Source organism: Planococcus citri, chromosome 3 (genome assembly GCF_950023065.1).
Source record: "Planococcus citri chromosome 3, ihPlaCitr1.1, whole genome shotgun sequence".
In the NCBI taxonomy this organism is placed as follows: domain Eukaryota; kingdom Metazoa; phylum Arthropoda; class Insecta; order Hemiptera; family Pseudococcidae; genus Planococcus; species Planococcus citri.
In genome coordinates this window covers 63,697,127-63,720,823 of record NC_088679.1, presented here as the reverse complement: position 1 = coordinate 63,720,823, position 23,697 = coordinate 63,697,127, and the positions used below count along the sequence as shown (strand labels likewise).

The 23,697-nt window shown below is 35.2% G+C and overlaps 2 protein-coding genes across 4 annotated transcripts in view; both read left to right on the top strand.

Moving 5' to 3' along the window:
• LOC135840635 (limbic system-associated membrane protein-like) overlaps positions 1 to 23,697 on the top strand; it is a 390,872-nt gene that overhangs the window by 192,990 nt on the left and 174,185 nt on the right. The gene's annotated exons all lie outside the window — the stretch shown is intronic.
• The window catches only part of LOC135841952 (serine/arginine repetitive matrix protein 1-like), a 121,779-nt gene that overhangs the window by 80,651 nt on the left and 17,431 nt on the right, over positions 1 to 23,697 (top strand). The window contains exon 3 of one of the 3 annotated variants that reach the window (XM_065359187.1): positions 165 to 16,900. The exons of the other annotated variants lie outside the window; for them this stretch is intronic. Within the exon in view, the coding sequence (XP_065215259.1) occupies positions 285 to 1,418 (1,134 nt within the window). The 5' untranslated portion in view covers positions 165 to 284 and the 3' untranslated portion in view covers positions 1,419 to 16,900. Of the gene's footprint in view, positions 1 to 164; positions 16,901 to 23,697 lie in introns of those variants that run through there. 3 annotated transcript variants of the gene reach the window in all.

Here is a 23,697-nt window from a genome sequence, read left to right as displayed (position 1 = left end):
GATATCTTCCAGCAGACTCTCTCTCAGGTTGAATAGTACAATGTAGTTTAAAGGATGGCAGTCATAGGCACACTGAACTGCTTGGAATATTATGTTGTTTTGAAATTCGATACAAAAAGTCTAGTGGCACTTTACTAGGCAAATTGTAAAAATAATTATTTCAGTGTGGTTTGAAGGCTCCTTGTAATCCAGTCTTATCATATACAGTCCGAATGTGAAAGCCCATAGCGTGATCTCTTAGATAATTAACTCGAATAAACGCGTACACGCTACAAACTTGAGCCATGGAGTATTACCAGAGCAAGAAATCCAGCATCCGAGACAACAATACTGTAGTTTACGAAACCCTTGACCGTGGTCATCAATCGGATATCACGAGGGTTAAAAAACCCGACAAGGCAACCAATGCTTCGGGCAGACGTATGTTTACATTTATAGGATCGGCAGGCAGTAGACACCATCAGCAGCCTAAGCACAAAGCACCTCTTCATCCACCACCTCCTCCGTCTAGATCTCGAACTCCGAGCAAGATGGGAGCGACCCCCAGAACACAAACGCCAAACAGCAGACACGTGCCGAGATCTAGAATTCAATCGACAAGTAAACATAAACCTTCGTCCATCAGACAACACTCAGCTAAACGAGATCATTCTTCCGCATCGAAGGTATCGGAATCAAAACGTGATCTATCTTCGGCATCGAGGCAATCTGAGACTAAACAAGCTCGATCTTCTAGATCTACCAGTTTGAACGCCAAAAAAGACTCCTCGAGATCGTCCAGCTCAAACAGTAAACATCGAGAAATTATAGTTTCCGAGGAAGTTCGCGCGTCCAAACCTAGCACACCGATTGAGATCAAGATACCATCGCCTGAGCCGGCCAAAGACGCAATCTCACCAGCTATTTTGGTCAACGACGAGCATAAAATTGAAACCAAAGACGAGCACGGGTCGCCGATCTTGGCCTCGATTAGTTCATCTGACGAAGACAACAAAGCCGACGAGGAGGAAATATCGTCTTCGCCTTCGGTGGTCGGATATCGTAAACTAGTCTATAATGAAAAAGACGATAAATGGGTCGAGTACTGGAAAATCGAAGAGGATGCTAAACGAGCCCAGAAAAAAGCCAGAGCTCAGAAGCTGCTGAGGAAATGGGAAGTTGGGAAAAACGTACCAAAGCTGCATCCGGTCAAGGGTCGAATCACGTCTAAAATTCAAGTCATGTTCCCAACTGCTATTGTGAAACCGGATAGACGTCACGGAGGTGCTCTCTATCAGAGCATATTGATGACTGATCCGCTGAGAATCGAGTTGCATAAGCGAAGAGCTCCCATTGTGCCGACCTACTTTCAAGAACATATCGCCAAATTCGGTAAGTTACCATTCCGAAATAATCCCAGGGCACATCCGATAGTTTGAAAGGCGAAACATAACCTTCGAACCATAAACCAAAAATTTTAACCAGAGCGGATTTTTGATTTTTACAAAATATACAACTATGTATTATTCGCTTTATTTCGATCTGTATACAAGTAAAAATAAAATGAAAAGGTTGCCAATGATTCATGCCTTATTCCCATATTCTCCATTACTCAACTACCCAACTCCATAAACATAAACACATTGGCACCTCTCTACCTATACACTTGGCTGGCTGATTTATAGCGAGTAAAAAATTAATTCAATGTCGATTCTTCCCCTCACATATGCTTCCCTCCTCTGCATTTTTTTGTACTTATGACACTGAAGTGCCATTAATCCTATATCGTGGGCTCATTTGTCACCATATTTGTGATCTGTAGGATTAGTCTAACAACTGTCAGCCTCATTCGCCCTTTTCTTTTCGATAATATTTCCATATCGGATCCGGGTTTTCCTGGAAAATTATCTTACAGCTACCTTTATCCTAAAAAAAATAAAGGAAATTAAATTAATTTCAGGAATAATTACACTTATTTTTAAAAATTTTACTTACAACGACAAAGCATCAAATTGAAAAAAAAACTTTTAGGTTCTGTTAACTGTTTTAGAGAGCTTCAAAATCCTAATTGGAAATTGCAAAATCAAAATATAGGTACCTAGTATGAAATTATGTATTTGCCAAATGTTGATTACGTTTCTTACCAAAATTATAGATGCCGGAAGAATTGTTCCGATCAGAACGAACACAATGAACTCATTGAACATTTCTTCCCTATACGTATAGGTTGCATCGTTTATCTGAAAACAAGGCACAGATGTTTACACGGACCGTGTGCTGGAAGAAAAACGTCAGTAGGGCGATTGAGGATATTTGGGTGAGAACCGAAATAAGGAGAAATCCCAACTACATATTTGAGCAATAAAACCACGCAAGCTCGAGGGAAAATTTTAATGAAAAAATCACGAGAATTCAAGGTAATAAAATTCGGCAAAAATTCAGGAAAAATAATCATCAAAATCATGGAAAATTTGTTATGGAAAAACATCACTACCAAAATTCAAGATATAAAAATCAATCAAGACAGGAGAAAATCCATTAAAAACCATCGAGAAATTCAAAAATAATAATAGGTACCTATCGAAATTTGAAACCTCTTAGTACATTTCAAATCAGAACTGAAAAAAATTAAATTCATAACGCTGAAAAAGTAGTTGAAACTTCCCCAATTTGGAGCCGAAGGACCGTGTGCTGGAAGAAAAACGTCAGTAGGGCGATTGAGGATATTTGGGCGATTGCGACGTACCTAATTACCTATCACGTGTATTACCTATAATGGAGAAACACCTTCAGTTTTTCAAGAAAAATTCTTAGGACTTACCTGAAGAATTTAAAGGCATCGGCCAACAGTTCTTTCCACTCTTCCTAGGTGTTGATGAAAATTTGCTGGCCATCAATTCTGTTATCTCATGGTCATTGTCATTCTGTTCAGGCGACTTTGGAGTGTCATCATGTGCTTTTTCCCAGGTTTCCAATATTGAAACCATTCTGTCGGTTTTCCTGGAAAATTATTTTACAGCTACTTTTATCCTAAAAAAAAATGAAGGAAATTAAATTAATTTCAGGAATAATTACACTTGCTTTGTAATTTTTATTTACGATGACAAAGCATCATCAAATTGAAAAAAAAACTTGACTGTATCAAATAATGGAGAACACCTTCAGTTTTTCAAGAAAAATTCTTAGGGCTTACCTGAAGAATTCAAAGGCATCAGCCAACAGTTCTTTCCACTCTTCCTAGGTGTTGATGAAAGTTTTCTGGCCATCAATTCTGTTATCTCATGGTCAGGATTAGTTGGGTTAAACACTGGACTCACATTCCTGAACATATGAGTTTTGTATTTTTGCATTTATTTGGCCAATCTTTGTTCATTTTTTTATGATTGCATCTATTTGGCAAATCATTATTTGAGCATTTCTTTGGATTGTAGGATGCTCTCTTCTGTTCACGCTTCTTGCGGTCACATGAAACTATCTTGAAGACCTGCTACAAAATAAATTGAATTACAAGAGAATATTAATCATTCAAATAATTGTTGTTGGTGTTGGGATGGTTCAATTTTTGATTAACCTCCGCCACCATTGGTAAATGAAGTCCCTATAATTTTATTTTTATCATTGTGGCATTGTGGAATCCAGTTGATGACAGTTAAAGAGGAACCGAACGGTGACGGTGCCTTTGAAATGACGACGCGAGTAAGATGATATGCAAATTTACTACCTATAATAGGGTCATTCCTTGCCAAATCGCCGGATTTCCAGGTTACCAGGTTACCCAGATGAAATCAGCAATATCTAGTTTACTCGAAATCTGCAATCTCTATGAAGCTGGCATTCGCCAATCTTGAAGGTCGAAAACATTCTACAACTGGTGAGTGATGATATTACTTCTTACAATTACTCGTATAGTTCACTTCTATGACGAAGTATTCATTACGAGATCCAAGGTGTAAACAACACTGTACTTTCATAGCAAACCATTTGGTGTTTTTTTTTTTGTGGTTTTCCAACCAAGCCGAATGTTTGACTATTTTAGGTACGTACATTAGTACGATCATTGCGTATTTAATGCTTGTCCTGGTAGTGTTTGTTTAATATCTTTTGTATCATAAAATTGTTTTCTGTTTAACATGGAAAGCGAAAGCAGTTCTCAAACACGATTGTGAGCTTCAATTTATTATTTTCAACAATATCGATTTGGCATTTTGGACGTGCGTTGATTTTAATGTTTTCGAGTTTATTTCTCAAGGTACCGATCTCGTCTGTCTTTAAGTGAATGATTTCATTCAATTGACAAACTTCTTCTTTAAGCGTAGACACCTCCTCGTGATCAAGAACAATATCGCCAGCGTTTCGATTAACTTCTTGTAGTTCTTCGATTTTCTTTGATAAATTCGCAATAATAACCGAACTAGCTGTATCTTACATCAGGATTTATATAGATGTAGGGCTTCCACTTTTGCTTCCTCGTCCTTGGTGAAACAAAGGCGGTCATATCAGAGGTGCGTGCATCTGAATTTTTTTTTCTTTGTTCTTCGGCCAAAGTTGTAACATTGATATTATGCAGAAGCTGAAAAATGGATCAGTGACAGTTGAAAAAGGCAGTTTATCAGACATTACCTTCCCTGGGGATTTACATCAGATCCATGAATAAGTGTATATGGTAATCGAACACCCAAGTGAAGTCTAGGGTACCATCAGGGTGAAGATACTCGATCTTCCTTTGCGTATGACCTGAACCTGCCGGGTCTTGTCTCGTCTCGTAAGTGATATTTCCCAAACTGTTACGGTAATAATCGGGCAGTGGGACAGGTACAAATTATTCGCTCAAATTGATAACTAAACATATTAACTAAAAATAAAAAAATAGGTAAATAATATAATTATATTTAAACGTAATAAAAATAAATTAATTAAATATTTATAATTAAAATATTCAATATTAAATTAAAAAATCATATAAAAAATAACTAGTTCGTCGAATAATATTCAACTATCATCCTAGCTGTATTTTCAATCATCGATAATTTCAACCTTGAATAATCAATGTAAAAAAAATAACATAAAAAAAAGTGTTGCAGGATGGCTTCCATACCTACATCTTCACAGGTGGGATTTGTAGGGTTAACTAGGATCCTCGACAATCCTTTTATTTTACAGCATTCGATGGTTTGTTTATATGTACAAAGAAATCTTCATTTTTCCAGCTAAAATACAGTCATCCAATTTTGTGACAAAATGTTCATCCCATGTTGTAATGTTGACTGTTGCTATAAAACAGGTGGATCTTTTAGTAAAATATTTCATTAAAAAATGTGTAGTGTAGGTACGTATTTAAAACATTCCATACCCGTTCTGTCCGTGATTTTAATTTTTCGTAGTGTTTTATTTTGACTGCTAGAGTGCTAGTGGACTGCACTTCTTCTATATGAGTAACTATGCCACATACGTTGTTCATTATTTTATGATTGCATCTATTTGGCAAATCATTATTTGAGCATTTCTTCAGATTGTAGGATGCTCTCTTCTGTACACGCTTCTTGCGGTCACATGAAACCATCTTGAAGACCTGAAGTCCCAATACTTTTATCTTGATCCTTTTGGCATTGTGGAATCCAGTTGATGACAGTAGTCTTCTATTTTGACTCTTTATTCAACTCTTCCCAGTCTTTTGGGTTTCTTTTTGATCTTACTATATGCCAGTTGGAAAGCACACATTCTAAAACAAAATGAACAAATATCTCAAAAACGTAATGAACTGATGAATAATTCTTAAAGTAGAGTATAAAGTTGGACTTCATAAGGATTAGTACTCGTACGTTCCGAATCTTTCTTCAAAAAATCAAAATCAATAAACTCCTCTCGGTCATGCTCGCAGTTTCCATTGGTTTTGAAATCATTATACATGAACCAAGTATATTCACTTCAAAGAGAAGTTCGAAGCGTACGAGCTGTAGGCTCTCCATTTCTGAGCTCATGCCACCCGGCCCAAATTCGCCGATCATTCTCCGCATAATGTCGGTCCCTTTGCAGTCGTTCCCGCCTCTGGACCATCCGATTCAGGTGCCTTTCGGCATATTCTCGTTCGAGCCGTTGCATCTGAGCTATAGGATGTACAGTGAGTTAAATTTTTGTTTTTAAATGTTTGTATTGAAAGTAAGTTTTATACTTACTAATCCATGCCCAGGCAGCCGGACGTCCATTTGCGCCGTTGCCGCATCGTTGGGTGAGCGTTATATGTTAAAATAAATTAAACTGAAAATTAAACAAAAATTAAGTTATATTTTCTTAAAAATTTTATCAATTTAAAAAATTAAATAAAACAATAAATTAAAATATACTCACTTCGGTAATTTTGAAGGACTCTGTGTATGTTTTTTTGATTCCGGGGAATAGATTACGGGGGCTTTCTGGTTACGCGCTTCAGACACCTTGAAAATGTAGATGAAATCTCGAAGCAACAAACATCAAAAAATCGGGACCATGCGGTCCAAAATACTTTCCCAGTTTCAGGAATGATATATTTCATTATTTTGATATTAATGCAACAATATTAGGGTGGTCCTTATTTTCACATTTTCGAATTTTTTTGATTCCTCCCCCCAAAGTTGTTCCCTTATATGAGAAAATAAATCCCTGAAAATTTTAGTCGGATCGGATAATATTAACCCGTGCCGCAGAGCATCTGAAATTTTAGAACTGGCAGACCGCGTAGCCGTTGTATTTTCCACGAGAGCTGCGCGGCGTTGTTCGTGTTTTCCCCGACACGCATATTTCATAGTCCTGTATTCGGCTGGATGGAGTGAAAAATTTTTTTTTCAACAAAAAGGTCTTCTTTGGAACCTAAATAATGATTCTGGAGTATAATCGGCATCGGAAAATATTTTGAGGTGATTGAGGAATAATTTCTAAAAAATGCTCAAAATCAACATGGGAAAGTTCCAACAATTTTTGATTTTGAAAATGTAATACCAAAAAGGGATATCAAACTATGTCAAAATAAACCCCAAACCAGTGTTACCAATAATTTATTTTATTAAAAAAAAAATTAATATAAAAATTGAAATACTTTCCTAGGTATATTAAAAAAATTGATTTTTAAAAATTTTTTTCTTTGTTAAAATTTAATTTAAAAATTATTAACTTATTATTACTAAACTTCAATTGTTTTTAAAAAAACATAATTATTGCTCCTTGATACTCGTAGCTCACAGGGGTGATACTTGTCGAAATCATTCCAAAAGGCTATGTCCCTTTAACAATTTTTATAATGAAGAAAATATTATTGGCACGATGTAACTGATGTAAGTAATAGCTGTAAGAGATGAGCAATCTAAAATTGGTAACACCGGTTTGGGATTTATTTTGACATCGTTTGGTATCCTTTTTTTGGTATTACATTATCAAAATCAAAAATTGTTGGAATTTTTTCATGTCGATTTTGAGCATTTTTTAGAAATTATTCCTCAATCACCTCAAAATATTTTCTGATGCCGATTATACTCCAGAATCTTTCTTTAGGTGTCAAAGGAGACCTCTTTGTCAACAAAAATTTTTTTTACTGCAGCCAGCCGAATACAGGACTATGGAATATGCGTGTCGGGGAAAACACGAACAACGCCGCGCGGCTCTCGTGGAAAATACAATGGCTACGCGGTCTGTCAGTTCTAAAATTTCAGATGCTCTGCGGCACGGGTTAATATTATCCGATCTGACCAAAATTTTCAGGGATTTATTTTCTCATATAAGGGAACAACTTTGGGGGGAGGAATCAAAAAAATTGCAAAAAAATTTTCGACCATGTAAATAAGGACCACCCTATGCAACATATTCGTGAAGAAAAAATTTTCAGAACGAGAATTTGTTCAAAAATGAAGAATTTGCAAAATTTTAACTGCTCAGTTAAACCCTCAATGTAGTTCCGGGTTTGACGACAATAGGCCAAATGAACGCGAAATCTCAAATACTTGAATACTTTCTGTCAACTGAATGTTTCAATAGTAAACTTTTTAAAAATTCGTTGAAAATGTGGTGGTCGAAATATTTTAAGAAATCTGAGATATTTAAAAAAAAACAGATATTAAAAAAAACGCGATACATATTTAATAAAATTATGAGAACTGTAGAAATACTTGCTAGGATCGACCAAAAAACGTACTTCACAAAACCAGACTAATTCTCTTTTAGTCAACTGATTGTTTCAATAGTACACTTTTTAAAAATTCGTTGAAAATGTGGTGGTAAAAGGTATGCAGAGGGATTCAACCAACACATTATTTTTTCAATGAACTTCTTACCCCAGTTTACCTGGCCATCCAATTTGGTGTATTAAGCTATTAAATAGATATGTTTATGACCTGCGTATCGACAGGTCAGTTCCTTAGGAAAGAATATCTTCCCTGTTTGCTATCAAGATGATTTTGTCAACGAGAAAAGTATCAGAAAACTTTGATCGTATGTCTCTGATGCCGCGTTGTGATGAATCAAAAAGGCGCAGGGAGAGGATGTCAGGTTTCTGACATAATTTCTTTGGACGTTTTCTTGAAATTCACATGTTTTTCTTTAGATTTTTAGTTCAATGATTCTGTAAAAAAAAAAAAATTAAAAAAAAACAATTGTACAAATTGGTTTGAATTTACATCAGCTGCTCTTGCTTCGAAGTTTGAGAGTTCATCGCCACAAGTCGCTGCTTGTTGACTGTTTTCTGCAGGTTATTGCATTTCATGTTGGCGTTCGCAAGCGCTTCTTCCAGACACGTAATGTCTTTTCGACATTTGTTGTAATTTAGCTGCAGCTCTAATATATCATTCTGCGTTTTGCAAGCGAATGCTTTAGATTCGTTCCAAGTCACTTCCAGCTTACACAGCCGCATATCGTGCTCAAGAACATCATCATCAATAATAATGACTTCTGGCCAGTCATTGATATGACTGTAAGGGGATTGAATGCTCTGTCAAAACACGGAGAGATGTAATAAACATAGGTTGGCACCTAACATGAACTTGAATTAGATAAGCACACTTATTTATAAATTTCTTACCAACAACTTGCAAAAAATTGGGGTGTCCAGTACATCTGTTATCCGCAACATGGAGAAATACAGTTGAGTGGAACGCCTCATGTGCTTTATTAGTACACACTTCTTCATCTGCCACTGAAAATATTTGTGTTCCAATGGCTGAAAAGGACACATAAATAGACAGGTTTACATTTCAGTCTTTCTTCTTAAAACGGACGAGCTAGATGTATGTCAATGGGAGAAAACCTTTTGCAAGTTGCTCTAATTTATGCCCATGCTCAGATGATGGAACAGCATAAAGGTGATAAAGTAGAGAATAGCACATACGTAAAGGTGAAGTATCCAGAATTTTGTATTTTTAGCCTCCAACAGAGCACAATGATATTAGACTATCATAAATGGAAACTGTTTTTTTGTCATGAGAATACTTGATATGCAAATGTAGTGTCCAATTTTATTTTTTTCAACACTTCCATTATATAAAATCTGGATATCATCTGCCAAAACAGGCATCTACATTCGACGAGTATATGTGATAATGTTCCTTTTGTTCAAATGACGAAATGACCATGGTATAGAATTTTATATTCAAATCTTTCATATATGTAAAATAAAATTTTACTTGCCACTTTGTAAAATTCGGAGGATGTTTGTCTGCTCACTGTATAAGTTGTAAGACCTCCGAGACAGGCTATCTTGATTAAACAGATTGATTTTTAAAAAAATGAACAACGTTAACAAAAATTACATTTTTAATTAAAAATAAAAAAATAAAAAAAAAAGTATAAAATGAACTAAAACAACTACAAAGTAGATATAATCGAGAAGTGATTTTAAAAATATGTAAATAATAATAAGAAAACGAACACAGAAAAAGAAAACCTACCCACTATTCTTGTTCAGATCGATTATCGACTGACGATACCTATCCATCACATCCACTTGTGATCGGAAATGACCAACAAAGGTTTCAACGAGGAAAATAATGCTTTCCCGATGTAATTTATGTAAGACGTCGAATCATCACATTTTACTATTTCATGGGGTAGATCATCCACTAACACTTGGTAACGATTTTGCTGAACAGTTTGCAATACGAGTAGCTGTTCAATGTTATCGTTCGTGAATAATATTGAAGGCGGAACTGAAATTTCTATGTCCTGATTGTCGGCTTTGGCTTCATGTATGTAATTCTTCGTCGAAATTCGCGAGCGATTGATTCAAAGTTTTATTCGAGTCAAATTCGACCTTTTATTATGTGCTTTGCAAGTTAGCAGAGACGGGCGTGGGCGGATATCCGAGTTGCATTTTCCTGCAGACCGCAATTTTGCAACCAAAGTTGTTTGGCAATAGGATCTTTTGGAATGCTGTAACACATACATATATAATACATACTGTTCCCAGCATTCTCAAGGACTCGTCTCATAGATCACTTTGTTGCTCGCAAATCAGTGTTGTCTATTCACGCTTCCATACTTCGTCTCGTTGCGAGTGATTACTAAGTCGATCGCGTCTATCAATTCTTTAAGGGTATAGTCCTTTTTTGCATCGGTGATCACCACATCATACACGCGTGTCAGGAAATCATCTAGAAACAAAAAAATAATACATGAACAACGAAAAATAATACTATAGGAAGGAGGTAAAAGCGTAAAAAAAAATGAAGTTGTTGACAAAATAATATGTTCTGAGGGTTGGAATCACCCGAATCTGCATCATGTTATGAGAGAAATGAGAAAGAATTGAATTCAAAATCTTTCATATAAAATAAAATTATACTCACCACTTGTAAAATTGGAAGTATGTTTGTCGGCTCACTGTACAAATTTGAGACCTCCAAGACAGACTGTCTTGAGTAAACAAATTGATTTTTAAAAAGATAAACAATTTTAACAAAAATTGCATTTTTGATTAAAAATTTAAAAAATCAGCAAAAAAACGTATAAAATAAACTAAAACACAGAGTAGATAATATAATCGAGAAGTAATTTAAAAAATATATAAATAAACAATAAAAAAAACGAACACAGAAAAAGAAAACCTACCCATTATGGGTTTAATGAAATTGAAACCTCAAAGATTTGAGAACATGGAAAACAGATATTCTCTAACGTATCCTGATTCAATTTACTTGTGCACAAATACTTGATATTTTGGTTCATGATACATCACCGCCACGCGTTCTTTTTTTCATCGTCGAGGAGAAATAAATATAATGGCTAGAGTAAAATATTCTAAGAAAACATCACCGCCACGTTTCGGCTTAAAGAAGACCGTATGCGTAATTCTACCGAGGGTAGATGTAAACGAATTCCTCAGAGAAAGAAGAAGACGAAGCTTGACAATTACTGTAAGATTCTTCTCATCTTTGAACAATAATAATAAAACTGCTCTAATGGTTTGAATCATACCTTTAAAACAAGGTGGTTGATATCTGAATGCAAAATTTTCCTCCATTTTTTAAAATATGTAACACCAGATCTCAACGTAAATTGTTTTTTTCTGAAAAGCAAATTATAATTAGTAAGACACGATTTTAGAAAAACAAATAGACTGGATACCAATTTAAACTCGAAATGAAAGAGAAAAAAAATCTCATAAAAAATAGACATATAAGACGAGCCCTGTAAAATATCAGTTACCTATTTATACCTATTATTTTGAAGTTATCGTATGAACTCACCTATGGAATATACGATAAGGGTAGTAAAAGGTACATTAACAATATACAAGACCTTTGTCTTTCTGTATTTTCCGTAAGTACTTGGGATCGTAGTAAACGTCAGGCATCTGTCTGTAGGTACCTCGGTCGTTTCTTTGAATCAAATTTTTGCGTATCAGTTTTCGTAGCTCCAGTCTTTTTACTTCTTCTCTAGCTGCAAAAAATGTGAATACCTACATATTTGTGACGTATACGTTTCTTAGTCTGACCAGTATATCTTACTTCCTGGGAGTAGTTCATACGACTTCTTCGGTAAACTCAACTGTAGAAGTATTTCCTTTTCAATTGCAGACAGGTTTTTGAGATTACGCTTTTTAGTATTTTGGTTTCCGGTCATCATGTTCCGTATTTTCACGGAAATTGCTGGCGTCAACAATTTAATTTTAAATATCAATCCTACACCAAATTGGTTCCCAAATTTTTTCAAAAAAAAGTCGTAGCTACTTATTTCAATCTAGCTGTACAGACTCAATCAAGAAAAATAGTAAAATCTGTTCGACACAATGGCTATAGTAAAGGTACGTAAAAAAATTCCAGAGCTTTTTTTGCGAAAATTTTATACCGAAACATTGTACATATTATATCAACTGAACAAAAATACGAATATCTAAAATACGTAAGTAAGTAATCAGATATTATTCTACAAATGCCACACACTTTTAAAATCCATTCGAAGTAGCAACAAATCCGGACATCGACTCGAAAATTCATCAAAAATACCACATCGCGAGTTTCGTACAAATATTCGCGCTCCACAATCGCAGGAAACGTTCCAGATGGTATTGGGACTGGAAAAATGTTGCACTCCTTTGATTGAGTAGTTTCATACTCTTTCATCGATATACAGGGTGGCCCAGTTATGAGTGTGGTCATTTTTTAAAAAAATTTTTATTTTTTATTTTTTTTATTATTTCAATTTTGAGATCAATTTTGAGGCGAAATGGAGCGTTCCACGAGAAAAATACATCGACCAAACTTGTAGAGAATTGAATTTCCAACAACCTATAAGGCATTCATTTTTCTCCAGAATGCGTAGTTTTTCCGTTTTTTTCAAAAAACAAAAATCTTACGATGATATTGAAAATTTTTCTTATTTTAAGCAAAAACGGAAAAAATATGCATTCTGGAGAAAAATGAATCTCTTATAGGTTGTTGGAAATTCAATTCTCTACAAGTTTGGTCGATGTATTTTTCTCGTGGAACGCTCCATTTCGCCTCAAAATTGAAATAATAAAAAAAAAAATAAAAAATAAAAAATTAAAAAAAAATGAGCACACTCATATAACTGGGCCACCCTGTATAGTTCGGTTTCGATGACGTTGTCCTAAAGTGGTGATATTTCGTGATACCAGGTACCGTTTTTCCACTTTGAAAAAAAGAAGCCCAATCATACGTAGGGATAAACGTGGCTCCATTACTCTCATGTCCAACGATGATGGGAGTAATTGAATTTTTGTCTGGGGTCGCATCGATTGCAATTTGAGCCACATCCTTTAAGCAGTGCGCCTTACTCATACTCAATTTCCTCTTAAATAAACCAAAATAACAATCAGGCGCAAATTTGGTATGGCCTGCCGGTAGAAACGAAATTTGGACTTTCTTGTGTAAATTGTTTGCTACCCGCCATGTCAAATACTGGAGTACGTATCGGTTTTTATTCTGCCCACAGCAGTTGTCCGCATGGCAGATGACTTTGTTCTCTCCAAGAGAAAAGTTTTCGAAAAAATGGTGCACCATTGATATCACCGTATTCGCTCCTTTTCCAGTACCGCTTGCTTCTGGGATTATGCAGAGAAAAAATTTGTTGATGGGTTCGACAGCGATCCCAAATAACGCTACTTTGTACCCAGCAAGGAAGTATAACGCACCGACCTGTTGACTGTCACATGGAAGCAGTATTTGTTGAAATGTTGAGCATAATCGAATGAAATAATTTATATTGAAATGAATTGAACTGAAAGTTAAACAAAAATTATATTTTTTTAAAATTTTTATTAATTTTACATTAAATTACAATATATTTAATTATTAACCCTTTCGCGCCGAATATTGGTTTTTAGATTTGGATCAAATTTTTTTTATGGAAATGTTCCTCAAGGTAATGCTAAGAAATGAGAATTTTTTCGGTTTGCATACTTCACTCCAACTCAGAGTTTTTGAGGCGGGAATACATATTCCCAGCAGGTTTGGTGGGAATTTTGTCCCGGGACATATATGACCCAGTAGTACTGTGATCCTGATGGGACACCTGGGAACTTCAAAGTATGTAAATTGAATAAGATCGATCAAAAACGTATTTATTCTCTATAAAACAAAGTTACAAATGGTCACTTATGATAAGTAGGGAAACATGGCACACACTTACTGCAGATCGTTTTGACACGTTTTTCTACTTTTTTGTCCTTCCTACAAAGAGCACATAGTCTTCTTTTCTCAGTTACGTACAGAGCATGATCTCCAATTTTCTATTTATTCGATGGATTTATAATACCTACTTGGTTTTACGAAGGTATGGACAAAATATTACGTTGTCCATTTTACCCTCGTAAAAAAGGAACCAGCATATGTTCTTCTTCTTTTCTCTGAAGGTCTTAAGCCCATTTGGCTTTTTGTTTGCTAAATGTCACTGAGAAAGAAAAAGAAATGAGAGCAACCTATCTTTGTGGCGGTGAGGTTGGGGAAAAAAGTGGGCGACACATTTTGCATTACATTTAAAAGTATCTTATTTGTATTGACTATACATATTATACGATAGGGAAATAAACAATTAGATGAATTATTCTTTTTTTGTTTTTTCTTTTTCGCCGTTCAGCTTCCGGTCGAGTATGCTCAGTGCCCTGCATGCCAAGTCGTATCCTATGAGCATGCCCATTATGGTTTTAACTGAACGTGTCGGCAGTTTTGCTGACACAATCGACGGCCGTTTTTCCGAGGGCGGATATCGCACAAAGAATTTCCAAGTATCGGCTTTCTTTCCTTCTTCTGTCATCTATTTTTCAAAAAAAAAAAAGGAAGAGGGGAGGGGGGAACAAAAGATCATTAGTTTAGTCAGTTCATTATGACTTTGATTTTATTTATTTTTCTAAAGTTTTATGGTCCCATTTTATCCATTTTTTACGATGAGTAATTCCAAATTGAGAAGTAGGTAGGTTCGTATACCTACTTCTTTTGTTTAGGAGAGGCAGAAAATCTGTCTTTGAAGTTAATTGAAATTTTAGGACTTTGCATTTTATGCTTGACTTTTAAGTAGTTTTGAGGTTTAGAAAATCGCCTAAAATCAAATTTTATAATGGGTAGGTAATGCCTATTTATTGAATTTTTTCGATTGTTATTTATTTTTTATTCATTGGATATTTATTCCAAAATTCAGTTTTTTGTAAAATAGTTCAAAAGTTTTCTTTTTGTAATTTTGAATCGAAGACAAATTCATTTTGATGTAGGTAGGTATACCTACCTGACTGAAATATCGTCTAAATCGTGATTTTTGACGTTGACTTTCCTCGAGGTTGTTGGGGACTCCATTTTAAGTGAAAAATGGATGGTTTTGAAAAAAAAAAAAATCTTCAAAAATTTTCTTTTTGGTAGGTACCTATTGGGTTAAAATTGATTTATTTTTGGATTATTTATTAAAATCTTCATTCGTGAGTATGAGCCATAGCTTTTGTATCGATTTTCTCGAAAAAATTGGGTAATTTGCAAAATTGCATTTAGGTAGGTACCTATTTAATCTAAATTTTACTTTTTTCAGTTTAAATTTTGCTTATTTATTCTCAATCCGTTAAGAATGTTCAGTTTTTTGTGGTTTCTTCTTCGTACGAAGAAGAAAGGAAAATCATGACCAAAAATCGACAGAAATTGTTTGGTAGGTACCTATCTGAATTTTTAATTTCTCCAATGGTTTCAAAATAAGGTTATTTTTAAGTAAATGTACATTAAGTTTTATCGGAAGAAAGTTCTTTTAATTTTAGAAAGAGAATTTTCAATTTTTGGAGAAATTTTGGAAGGTGCTAGTTTTCTTTATACGCGATCCACGAATTTACAACTGAACTCATGAGCATTCTAATGAAAACTTTCTTCCACCACTTCCGAGATTTACGCCCCAGTTCGTACAACGACATTTTTTGATCTGACAAATCCACACCGCCCATAATATCGTTGTATGTGACGGTCATGGCTGGACAGTCAAACTCTTCTTTTTCTCCATTTTTCAATTTACGATTAATTTTCACCGTTTCCGGACCATGGCAGTTTGATAGAACGTTAACTTCTTTGCAATCTTGCCAATTGCTGGCAGTTGAGCCTTTGTTATTTACTTGGTACCGAACATCGCCTCGTTGCATTTTGATTTTTTGAAATTTTGGAGTAGAATTTTTAGTGGAGTTTCATCGTAAAATTGCACGTGTGATCCAGCATACTCTCAATTTTCTGATTGGGTATGTTTCCGAAGAGGCTAAATATTGGATCCAAGTTACATTATACCTCGAAGTGCAGTATCTTGGGATCTGCTTTTTGTTAACTACAGGTCACCTTTTGAACTCACACTCTCCTCTTCGATTTGAACAAACTCATACTCTCCTCTTCGATTTGAACGAACTCATACTCTCCTCTTCGATTTGAACGAAACAAAGCTGCATAGTTCATTTCAATAGGTACATTTTGTCTGCGATGTTATATGTCTTCCGCCACAATTTTCTTCTTTGTAAAACATGAAATAATAATCTGGGAATCAATGCGCCTTCAGGAAACTCATTTTGGTTGTAACACCTGTCAACTTTGAGAGATGAGTACGCCGTAAGTAGTTACTACTTACACACTGTAAGTAGTTACTATTTACAGCGTACTCATCTCTCCAAGTTGACAAGTGTTACAACAAAAATGAGTTCCCTTATTCGTGAGATATATATTTTTATTTTTCGCAGACCATTATGGTCATTGGTCACCAGAAGAACATCATAATCAACTAGTCAATGGAAGTTTTAATGGAAGTTTTCCAAAACTTCAACTATCGTATTATTCTTCTTTTTTTCTTGTTATTTGTAATGATGTATTTTCATCAGATCATAAATCCAATATCCTACTATGGTGTAATAATCTTCTAATTATAAGCACCAAAAAAAAAAAAAAAAAAAAAATATCCTACTATCATTGGTCCCAATATACGTAGGGGGCATTTACCCTAATTCGAGATGGATTTTTGTCTGTGGATGGAATACGAATCCGAAATTCCCATTCGTTGTCGTTCTCCTTCTTTTCATCTTTATTCGGCATCTATTTAGAAAACAGAGGAATGGGGGGGGGGACAACAAGAGATTAATATTTGTGTCAGTTCATTATGACTTTTTATTTCTCTTATGGTTTTATGGTCCCAATAAAACCTTATGCTATATCGAAATAAATTTTTAATTTGAGATAGGTAGGTCCGTTTACCTATCTATTTTTATTCTTTGTTCGAAAAATAGCTCGAGTTTGCCTTACCAAAATTTTGCATTTTTTTAGATTTTTAATTGAGAATTGCAAAAACGAAAAATAGAGGAACAGCTCAATAATGTGGATAATTTTTGTTAGGTAGGTACTCTACCTATTTGTTTAATTTTTCAAATTTTGTTTATTTTTTAGTCTAAAACACTGTTGCACGTTTCAATTTCCAAGTATAGAAATCATCTCATCTTTTACACTCAGGCGCACTACTACCCAAGTCGTAATAAACATATTAGTTGAAAACTGCAATATAAGGTTAACGCTCGAATTTTGAATTACTCTCTGCAACAACGACTCGGCTGCTTTCAAATTAATACTTAGCTAGCTGCCTGATGAAATGAAAATCTGTAAAAGGAAACGGAGGACAAGGGTGCACAAAATGACGACGAATGCGAAGTCATTACGCGACATCGTCACCTTCCTTCATCGTACCTACTCGTACAACTTACCTCCCTCACACCCCCCTCAATTCCTTAAAAAGCTTTCGAGCAACTTAATTACCTACTATAGCGAGACTTTTAACGTCGCTTCGCGTATGTGAGAGTAGGTATAGAAAAGCGTGTAAAAGTACGATTCCAAAAACGACCATAATATAGTATGAGAGCGCAAGGAGGGGGAGGGGAGAATACGTGCGTAACTAAAAAGTCTATGTGTAGGTGTGATGGGGAAGAAGAGTTTTGCGTTAGTTAAAAATCGAAAATCACTTTTCAGACTCGTATAGATGACGTGGTGCGAGAAGAGAAAGAGCAATTACTTGATTCATTTGTTAAAGTATAGGTATAGCAGTGATTTTTAGCATTCGGGCGAAAACTTACAATATAATAACGACGAAAACGCTCTCTCTACGTCGCTGGTGCAGGAAATCGTACAGAAGAGAAGAAAAAAAATAAAGGGGGATGGAAAATAATTCTTCAACGTTTGCCATCGCGGCGAAGGAAGGGTGCAGGTGAAGAAGGGAGACCTCTCATTGAAAAAACTTGCCAGCCCGTAACTTACCTTTAAATTAAAACTTACAACTTTCAGTCGGTTAAGCGATTTCCGTTTCCAAGACTGAATCAGATATCTAACGAATACGCGCCCCCTTTACCCCCTTACCCCCTCCTCGCCCTTTCGCTATTCTCATACACTAAAGCGCGAATCAACTATACATATACATTTAACCCGCGATGATGAAGCTGTAGCAGTGAGGCTGGTGCGGAGTATAAAATACCAGATGAAGCAGGCTTTATAAAGCGAGGTGGTTTTTTTTTGCTCGCTCAAAAAAATATACTCGTACCAGCGGAAGAGAGAGAACGTTCTCGGGGGCTTTTTTCAATTCGCATTCCATCACCATTACCTACGTTTCCTCTCTCCGACGTGTGTATGGTTGGTATGGTATCGTGTGTATAGAAATTCGCCAAGTTTATTGTGTTCCCTGTGTTGTACCAAAATATACTACGATTGGGCTGAGGAACGAGGGGGTGGTTGAAAAAACATCAATTTACACGTTACACAATATGTATTTATTTATATGGAAAATAATTTGCCGACGTTTTGGTGAAAATTTTTCATATCGTGGGTGGATTTTGTTGAAGGGTACGAAGGGGGTGAAACAGTCGTCGTGATGGGATTGAATTGTTCGTAATACTCGTAGGTTTGGTGAGGGTTTTTTGTTTTATTTTTTCGCGACGTTTTTACGTCGACGAGATGGTGGAATTTGCTTGTGTTTAGAAGTGGAACAGTTTACAACTGTGTATTGGAAAAATTATCGGGACATATTGAGGTGGAAAGAAAGAAATTATAAGAGAAAGAATGGAAGGATATACATAAACAATGAGCTAAAAAAAAGAAGATAAAAGAACAAAAAAAAATCAACACATGAAGAAACTAAGAGAAATAATTAATTCGAGATCCTCAAAAAATATAAAAATGACCCAAACATGTCAAAGAATGCTCGAAAAACTGAGACGTTTTGAACAAAAAAACGGATTTTTTCGAGCATAACTATTTACGAGATCAAAAAAAATATAGGTAAAAATAACAAAATGAAGGATAGTACCATACCAAAGTGGTAGCTTTTGACTTCATACATCACAATCATGTTTGGATCCATCGGTCTTTAATCCAACTTTCCCCTTCACTGCCATCTGGTTTTTTGTATACCAAGACTGTTAATTGTTGTGCAGCCAGTTCATCCTATTCCTATCTATGTACCTATATCGAAAGGAGTTCATAACATTAATGATATTGTTTTGCATTTTGAAGGCGAAGAAGGAAATTTAATTAATTTAGGGAATAATTACATCACCACCATATTTTTGCTGGTTGAAAAATTTCTTATGAATTGAATACTTAATCAAATATTGGATAGAAACCTGAATGTTGGCCTTGTGCAAACTTTGATGAGTCTAGTACAGTAAAACCAAAACTTCAATTTCTAATTTGGGATATTCTATAGTACTCACTTTTCCAGCAGAATTTAAGATTGTGTGAGCTATTATAGCTTGATAGGTCTTCTCAATTTCATTTTTTTGTCTGTATGTGAAATATAAATTAAACGCAGGCTGCTTAAAACCTAGCTTCCATGGTAACTAACTGAATGGTCTTACAGACTTCCTCATAATGGCTAGCTAAATAGCCGACTAGGGAGACAGAGTCAAGAGAGAAACGAGAGTACTTTGAACAGTGAAGTTTATTCCACTAAGCTTCTAACATAAACTAGTTTCTTAACTGAATACACCTTATATTTATACAATAACCCTTATTTCTATAGACCAATAGGGAAGAAGCTAGCCTGAAACCTTTTTCGATAACGTTGTTTTGTAATGTAGATGGTTAAACCAATGACATTACAGAAATCTGTATAAGGAAAAAAGTTTAGTTCACAGTGTTCTACCCTACAGTATTACATAGTGAATTGGTGATACTTATATAAAAAGAGCTAGTTCAAAATGCATAATGTATCACTGTACAATATGAGGGTGGATGTGAAATGTGTCTGACTTGGTGATAACCACTTCCAGATACCTGGAGTTCGATTAGGTCGAGTCAAATGTAACACAAAAGGCTCTTGAATTGTCCAACATGATCACACATACTCCTACACACCTGTTTCATGTACCTACTTCCAGATACCTGGAGTTCCATTAGGTCCAGTCAAATGTAACACAAAAGGCTCTTGAATTGTCGGACATGATCACACATACTCCTACACACCTGTTTCAGGCAAGTATAAATAAAAACATTACAAATTTTTACTTACAATTTTCAACATTCTGGGAGTGAAATCCCCGTATTTTCCAAGGATAGCCTCCGCGAACTCATGGCCCCATTAGTTAGTATGTATATTGGGCACTATAGCACACGCCCGAGCCTCAGTGTTTTTTCCCCCGCGCTGTCGCGGAGATCGCGAAGTGTTCGGGCCCATATACCACTACTGCATTTTTTTAATTTCAAAAATTAAAAAAAAACACGTTACACATTTAGTTTAAAATTTATTTTAATAATTACTTACTGTGATGCCTATTTTATCGGAAGGCTGATTTTCACAAGTTTTTCCAAAATTGAATCCAATGCCAATTGTATATATTCATGAGGACCATAATCAGATAATGTCTTTTAATGTTATTATATAGTTGTAACAAATATTCGAATAATCATCTATGTAATGCTTAACCTGATACGATGGCAGCATGCTGCCGCATGTATCTCAAATAAAGAAATTGAAATTGAAAATTAGCCAATGCGTTGAATTTCCTAAATAATGTTTCGGGTGATCCAAGAATTTCAAATGAATTTTCATTGGAGTTACCTGATAAGAAAAAAAAGTGAACAATTGAATTACCATAAGTTATAAGTATTGAATTTATTATGAAATGAAATTTAAAAAAATACACCCTCCCTCATGTACAAACCAAAAATTACAAAAGAAAACTTACTCAGCGAAGGCAAACGCTCTTGAAAATCAAATCCGAATGATTTTTAGAAAAAATTACCACCCTAAAGCAAACTTACGTGCATCAAGATCATATAGTTTTCAAAAAATGTACAAGCGTAATTTGCCGGTTTCTCAATTTCTCCGTTGTTTTTTTGATCACTTCATCATTTTTTTTGTATTCGGAATTATGGGGCTTGTTTCTCGATTCCGCCATATCAGACTGAAAAGTAAGAAGTAAAAAAGAATAGCAGACTTTTTGACTATTCGGTATTTTCATTTTTTTTTCATGCATGTATGGCGATAGTGTTTTTAAAAGAAAACTAACAAGAACCCTTGTACAATATGAAGGCGGATGTGAAATGTGTCTGACCTGGTGAGAACCACTTCCAGATACCTGGAGTTCCATTAGGTCGAGTCAAATGTAACACAGAAAATGAAACATTGAAAAATCATAATATTCCTAGTAATAATTTATAATTTTATAAAATAGAAAAAAAAATAGTATAAGGTATGTAATTAGAAAAATCATTTTCATTTTAACAAATAAGAATATTTCGAGACTTGGTATTCGAGATTCATTTTGTCAGATTCGGGATTCATGTTCAACATATTCGAGATTTGTTTTGTCATATTCGGGATTCATTTTTGCTCCTATTTTGTAAACAATTTGCGTTCTCCTTTTCTGATGTTCCTCAACGTGCACTTTACGCTTTGTTCGGAAACTGCAGGCAGATTAGCAGCTTTAAATTTACTTATACAATCTCGAATCTTGTCCTTTGTCACAGGTAATTTTTTATCTCCCAGTTCTTCTTTGAATACTTGAGATAATATCTCGTTCATTCGCTTCGTCCACGACACTGGTCGCTCTACATTTTCTCGGCTGCTGCCACTGTTATATTGGTCGCGATTATTCCATGAACGCAAGCGACGAGGATAGGCGCTTTGCAATTTCTCCGCTGCATTGCCAGATCCGCTCTCACCCTTTTCACAAAGCAAGTTGGTGACCTCCGCCATCGAGTGTTGCAAATCCTCCGGCTGTTGAATGTCTTCTTCTGTATGTAGTGACCTGTACTCCATATCTGTTTCTTTTAGAAGTGGTTTCCTGTCCTCATGTTTTTGGATGTCTTCCTTCTGACTACAGAGTTGCTCCTTGCTAACTTGACGGATGGTTTCCATAAGAAGCCCAATGGGTCATCTGACAGGCTCGGCATACTCATGTTTGGTAATTTTCTCAATACCAACAAAATCACAACAAAGATCACTGAACAAACGATAACGAACGTCGAACGGCTACGAGCTATCGAAAAAATAATGAGTCAAATGTAACACAAAAGGCTCTTGAATTGTCCAACATGATCACACATACTCCTACACACCTGTTTCATGTACCTACTTCCATATACCTGGAGTTCCATTAGGTCGAGTCAAATGTAACACAAAAGGCTCTTGAATTGTCCGACATGATCACACATACTCCTACACACCTGTTTCATGTACCTACATCATCATCCAGTCACAAGTCACTGCCCAGCAAATCAAAGCCACAGCTGAGGTTACTACTTCTTCTTCAGCAACCCCAATTGTAGTTACAGTTTTCTGTTGAAAAACAAGGGTGATTATGATTAGTTACTGTCATAAAAGTTTTAAAACTACTTCTTTACATATTTTAAGTAGTTAAATTCACTCTTTGTCGGCTGACCGATCATCTTCGCTAGCATGGCATTATTTTTCGCCATGGCCTCCAACAATATCTGTATACATTGTTACGCACCACTGTTTCATAATGCGTAAATTATAATTTTAGTTTAGCTTAGTATTTTATGATTTAATTTCCAAGCTCGTTATTTATTGGTTGAAGAGTATTCTTTATGGCAAAGCTTGCAAAATTTAATTTCTTGACATACAGTTTTCTCATTTTCAAAAAATGGGTAGGGTTCTGTGTGATTCTTGTAGCAATCATCTCCATAAAATGATCGACCACATCTTCCACGTGAAATTTCATCCAAGGATTTATCACAAGATGGGTGGGTTAAACATTTTCCACACTTTTCAACATTTTTACATGGATGTCGATCTACATGATCAAATCCACGTTTACACTTTCAACAATAGAATTCCCAGTTGAAGGCTCCAGGTAATCTTGTTATTACATTGTAATGATTGTTACCATATATTAAACCGATGTACATATTTGTTACATTCGACATCTCCTTCAAATACAAATTTCCATCCCCTACAGTCTGCAGCACTCTTATTTGTGATTCGATCATTGTATGCCATACTCTTGATTAATTTACACACCAATAACAAGGGCAACCTCCAAAGTAATAAAAAAAAAAAATTAAGTCAATGATAATACTTATAATGTTATATAAAATGTGACTCACCAGCAATGATGATGACTCACAATCAATTTATGCACCAATAACAAGGGCAACGCCCAAAGTAATAAAAAAAAAATCAAGTCAATGGTAATACTAATAATGTTATATAAAATGTGACTCACCAGCAATGGTGATGACAAATCCTTCCAAAAACATATCAAGCAGATCATAATGGCAATTACTGGCAATATCGCCTAAA